Raw genomic sequence first — 5,994 nt, 5'->3', positions numbered from 1 at the left:
GGTTAAGAGCACTGGCTGCTCTTCCAGAAGTCCTGAGTTCAATTCTTGGCAACCACATGGTGGCTCACAGCCATCTGTAATGGGATCCGGTGCCCCCTCTTCTGGTGTGTCTGAAGACAGTGACAGTGTGCTCACATATATAAAATAAATAAATCATTTAAGAAGAAGACAGCAGACAGTGTGGAGGTTTGGTTGCTGGAGCCTTCCTTCCAGCCCTGCTGTTAAGGAGCTTTGCTGCCTGTGGCATGGTTCTGAGAGCTCTTATCAGGATGAAGAAATCATTTTACAGGTTTTTAGGTCAGGAGCATCTGTGCCTAATGCCNGTACAACCGGTTCTTGTAAAAACTCAAGTGGGGGACTGGAGAGGTGGCTCAGGGGTTAAGAGCACTAACTGCTCTTCCAGAGGTCCTGAGTTCAATTCCCAGCAACCACATGGTGACTCAAGCCATCTGTAATGGGATCCGATGCCCTCTTCTGGTGTGTCTGACAGCTACAGTGTATTCATACATAAATAAATAAATCTTTAAAAAACAAAAAAAGCCTCAAGTTGTACACACTCCCTTCACTTGTTTGGCTGAAGCAGTGTATACTACTGTGGGTTCCAGACCAGCTACACTGTGGTGGGTTCCAGACCAGCTACACTGTGAGACTCTTCTCAGAACACTTCAAGCTCAGCTGGGTTTGAGAGAATCTCCAGCCTGTGGAGAGCCTCCATGAGGGGTGGGTTCTCGGGGGTGGGATCCTCCCACTGTAACAGGTTTTTCTTTTTTAAAATTTATTTAATGTATATGACTACATTGTCAGTCTTCAGACATACCAGAAGAGGGCATCGGATCCCATTACAATCACATGGTTGTGAGCTCAGGACCTCTGGAAGAGCAGCCAGTGCTTTTTTTTTTCCTCTTTCTTTATTTCTTTTCTTTTCTTTTCTTTCTTTCTTTTTTTTTTTTTTTTTTTTTTGAGACAAGGTTTCTCTGTGTAGCCCTGGCTGTCCTGGAACTCACTCTGTAGACCAGGCTGGCCTTGAACTCAGAAATCCGCCTTGAACTCAGACATCTGCCTCCCAAGTGCTGGAATTAAAGGCGTGCACCACCACGCCTGGCACAGCCAGTGCTCTTAACTGCTGAACCATCATCTCTCCAGGCCCCTGTTAGGGGGTTCTTAAGGTGGTGATAAACCCAGGTTAGGGTGCAGAGCGTCACAGCTGTGTGCTTTCCCTCTTCTGGTTACTGTCTTTCTCTGCTACTGCTTACCCACCCTCTGTCCGCCAGGAAGGCAAGGCAGTTTCCTCTTGGCCCTGCTTGCAGTTGCAGAACACCAGACCTTTGCCTTGGGAGCAAATAACTATTGCAGGCCCACATTCAGATAGGACAGTTCTCAGGGGCAGCCCCCTGGAATGTCCAAGGCCTTCAGCCAAGCCATGGCCCAGATCCAGAACCATTGTTAGGAACTGATACCCAAATAGCCCTAGCCAGGGCCTCACGGTGGTCCTGTAGCCAGCATGGTGACCACAATCGCCACATGTAAGTGGTCACTTTGTGTCCTCATCCCCCACTTGACATAGGGCAGTGCTGTGTCACCAGGGAGCTTGATTGTCCCAAGTTCACAGAACAGCCAACTGTAAACACTCCCACAGGCTGAAGCCACAAATAACCACGGCCTTTGGCCCTGTCATCGATGTGTAGGGACTGTAGGCACCTGCCTCCCAGTACCCTGGGAGGCCACTTCCCTCCAAGAACTTAAACTCCACCGTGGACCTGGGGCCTGGAAGTCAACACTTGGTAGAGGTGAGCAATCCCAGCATTTGAGAGTCAAGCAAGAGAGAATTGCCTAGAGTTTGCAGCCAGTCGGGATTAAAGAGAGATCCTGACTCAAAACCCAAGGCCGGACCCTGTGGTGACTGAGCCCATTTCTCTGCTCAGTGCTCTGGGCTCCGCATTCTCAATCCCAGGCTAGTCTGTAGCCAGCCCAGTCTCTGAACCAGTTTCACTGCCTTGGTGCAACCAAGGCTGGAGTAGAGTGGACGAGCATCCTGGGGAAGGGGAGAGGGGGTGTTTCCTGTGGACTTCAATTCGGCCCCAAAGCAGTCCCCTCAACCTTGCCAAAAGAACAGAGGTACTCGGATTTCTCAGTGGTAGAACCTGCTACCGCAAGCTGAGCCTTCTGCTGTGATGCCCCGCAGAACCTGGAGTTAGAACAGGGGTGCGGCCTAACAGGCCTTAAACTTTAAGGATTGAAAGACTCAAGATGGGAGAAGGCCCATGGCCCTCCCTGTCAGGCAGCTTTTTGTTTGAGACAGGGTCTCACTGTGTAGCTCTGATTGTCCTAGAATTCAGAGACCCTCTTGCCTCTGCCTCAGCTGCTGGAATTAAAGGTGTGCTCCACTACACACCTGGCTTTTTCATGCTGGGGTTTAACTCAGGATCCTACATATACTAAACAAGTGTCTGTCACTGGGCCAGTCATTCCCAAACTGTCAGAGGCACTTCCCACATACGTATCAGGTTCTCCCACTTTTCTTTTTTCCCTGATTTTTTTTTTTTTTTTTTATTATATGTAAGTACACTGTAGCTGTCTTCAGACACTCCAGAAGAGGGCATCAGATCTTGTTACGGATGGTTGTGAGCCACCATGTGGTTTCTGGGATTTGAACTCAGGACCTTTGGAAGAGCAGTCAGGTGCTCTTACCTGCTGAGCCATCTCACCAGCCACTCCTGATTTTTTTTGAGACAGGGTTTCTCTGTGTAGCCCTGACTGTCCTGGAACTCACTCTATAGACCAGGCTGGCCTTGAACTCAGAAATCCGCCTACCTCTGCCTCCCGAGTGCTGGGATTAAAGGCGTGCACTACCACTGCCCAGTGGCTCTCCCACTTTTTGTTTTACTAGGGGAGGCCAGGCAGTGAGTTCCCCACACCTCACACAGCCTCTGCAAAAGCTAAGACCACAACCTCATCCCCTACTGGATCGGAACTCAGGACCCTAGAAACACATTATGAGACGGAGGTGAATTGTCACTGACTTTTAATAGACTTGGGTTGTGTCTGCTAAGCAGACGTCTCAGGGCTCTGGCGTCTAAAGTCCACCATAGCCAGTCCCCTCTTGGACAAGTGCCCACCTCTCTGGTCAAAGAACCAACTGGCCCTGGAGAACTGGACAGTGCCTTTATTGTTTAGACAACTCACTAGAGATTAGAGAGCCCCTGACCAAGGCCTGTATGTCACTGCCAGCCAGCCAAAAAATTGGGGGTCTCCCCTACCACAGCTTGAGGCAGGGAGAACCAAATGCCTAGTTTTAATCTAATAAAATATATACTAATCTTGAGGGACGGACAGCCGGTCACAGACCACATTTGAGAATGCAAGAAAGCTACAGATGGCATCAAAAATAAATATATATATATACATATACACCCCAGCCTTTGCACACAATTTCAAGCAGTTCATAAACCCTATTTCCAGGGAGCCAGCGAGCCAGCCCCTGCAAGGCTTCCCCATCCTGTCACGCCAAGGTAGCCTCTGGCTTGGCAGGTCTAAGAGCACTGTATGCACAGGGGGCGGGGCCTTTCTCTTTAGCTCCAGCAGGCAGAACTCTTCTTCCATTTCTGCTCCCTGGATAGATACAATGGAGTCTCCTTGGGAGTTCATCAGCATTGTGGAGTGCAAACCGATTTCAGCACTCCCCCTGGCTCTATCAGAGGCACCCACACTCCTCCACAATCATGTCCTTGTGGTGTTCCAGGAGGACCCTGCCATTGTCCACATACAGCATGCTCAGTGGCTTCGTCTTCACGGGGGCACAGCATGTGGAAGGAACCCGGTGGGGCTGGTATCTTTTCAGCAGGCTCTGAAAGGGAGGAAGGAGGGAGGGTCAGTTTGCATTTGCTGGGGCAAAGGCAGAGTTACTATTTCTGGCTAAAGTGAAAAATTAGCTTCTGGTACAAAAATAGCATATTATTTTCATAAATAAATAGAATGCTGCCCGTGCAACCAGCTCACGACCCCGCTCCCCATGCCATGCCTGTAAAACATGCTACCAGCCTTGAAAAAACAGGATTCAGCGAATAAACAGCTTAATGTCAGAGTAATGAGCTGGATCTTGCCTAGTCCAAATTCTGAATGTCAGAACTGGAGTAGGGTTCTTCTGTTCTATTCCCTCCCCATCACCTAATTATGGGAACAGGGAAACGCTGGGGATGCAGCTCAGTCCTTTGCATAGCATGCGTGAGGTCCTGGATTTGATCCCTAGTATTGTGATAGTGCATGCCTGTGATCTCAGACGAGGGATGTGAAGGCAAGAGGATCAGCAGTTCAAGGTAATCCTGGGCCATGCAGCGAGAGAGCAAGAGCGAGAGAGCGACAGAGACAGAGACAGAGAGAGCACCCTCTCCCAAGGTTTGAGCCCACCCCCTGTCTAGCAGCCTATTGGGAGCCAAGCATCATACCTGGATGTAGGCGTGGTTGGTAGGATGAAACTCCTCCCCCACAGGGTTAGGACACTCGCCCTCACAGCGATAGGCATTGTACTGCTTGGGGTAGATGATCCAGGAGCCCCAGCCGATTAGGTTGAAGTCCACCTGGAACTTGACCCTCCTACACAGTTGGCTTCTGTCTGGCAAATGATGTCGGCGTTGCCTTCTGCCCCATCCGCCCCTCTCTACAGACAGCTGTCCCTCCTGGGCCCGCCAGGAGCTCTCAGCTTCCCAAAGCAAAGTGGCGCCCCCTAGCTGCTTCTGCTCCTGAGGCCGGTTGGAGTAGAGCATGAGCACATTGGTGCTGGCGACAGGGACAGGTGGGGTGTGGGGCTGATGCCAACACTTTCGTGCTTGACTGGACACCTGCTTCTCCAGTGCCCTGGGGTCCTTTAGCCACTTGGAGAGTGGCTTAGTCACCTCCAGGACTGTGCTGCCTGAGGCAAACGTGACCTGAGAAGGAGTGACGGTGACCGTCTCCATCCAAATGCGCTCCAGGCAGTCAGCCGGGTCCTGCTCTGGATCCCCCTTGGCCTGGTGGAAAATGTCAATGGTGAGTGGGCCCTCAATGGGGATGTCCATAGGGCCCGGCAGCTGCAACCGGAGCTCCGCCCATACCAGATCCTCTTCTTGGCTCAAAAAGGAGAAGTCAAACGTGAAAGTCCAGTTCTGCCCGGTCACGTCTACATCTGGAGGGGGGAGGAGAAATCAGGGTAGAAACTGTGAGAGAGAGTCCTGTTGACCACAGCTGGGCGGGGCTGCCTGCCACCCACCTCTCACCCTCACCCACCCCATCGGCTTGTAATAATATTGAGTCCATCGGACTTAATTTGGCTTTTTTGAAATGGTTTCATAATAACTGAGGCAGAATTGGAACCTGCTATTTTTGTTTGTTTGTTTGTTTTTTCGAGACAGGGTTTCTCTGTGTAGCCCTGGCTGTCCTGGAACTCACTCTGTAGACCAGACTGGCCTCGAACTCAGAAATCCGCCTGCCTCTTCCTCCCAAGTGCTGGGATTAAAGGCGGGCACCACCACTGCCGCTGGAACCTGCTATTATTTATCCTCAACTGGATACTCATCCTGGACCTCATCCTTCTGTCCCAGCCTCTCAAGAGCTGGGATAGACCATATATACTCAGATATATAGAGATGTAGATATGTGTGTATGTATATGTATATGCATACACACATAGACTGTATATACACACACATATATGCATATATATATGAATATATATTTACTCAGAAATAGTACCATTTTAGAGATGAAGGAAAATGGAGGCCTCAGAGATACAAGGGCTTGTGTGTGAGACTCTATCTTGAAAAGTAACCTGGGGGCTGGTGAGATGGCTCAGTGGGTAAGAGCACCCAACTGCTCTTCCAAAGGTCCCGAGTTCAAATCCCAGCAACCATATGGTGGCTCATAACCATCCTTAACCATCTGTAACAAGATCTGACGCCCTCTTCTGGAGTGTCTGAAGACAGCTACAGAGTAATTACATATAATAAATAAATAAAGCTTTAA

At 50.0% G+C, this 5,994-nt stretch overlaps 1 protein-coding gene across 1 annotated transcript in view; it reads right to left on the bottom strand.

Annotated features, from left to right (window-relative positions):
• Positions 1-3,005: 3,005 nt before the first annotated feature.
• Nodal (nodal growth differentiation factor) overlaps positions 3,006-5,994 on the bottom strand; it is an 8,530-nt gene continuing 5,541 nt past the window's right edge. The window contains exons 2-3 of the mRNA XM_021205707.1: positions 4,443-5,158; positions 3,006-3,844 (exon numbers count right to left, since the gene is read on the bottom strand). Of these exons, the coding sequence (XP_021061366.1) occupies positions 3,692-3,844; positions 4,443-5,158 (869 nt within the window). The 3' untranslated portion in view covers positions 3,006-3,691. The remainder of the gene's footprint in view (positions 3,845-4,442; positions 5,159-5,994) is intronic.

Source organism: Mus pahari, chromosome 9 (assembly GCF_900095145.1).
Source record: "Mus pahari chromosome 9, PAHARI_EIJ_v1.1, whole genome shotgun sequence".
Lineage (NCBI taxonomy): Eukaryota > Metazoa > Chordata > Mammalia > Rodentia > Muridae > Mus > Mus pahari.
The sequence above is the reverse complement of the archived record's forward strand: the minus strand, read 5'-3'. Positions and strand labels throughout refer to the sequence as shown.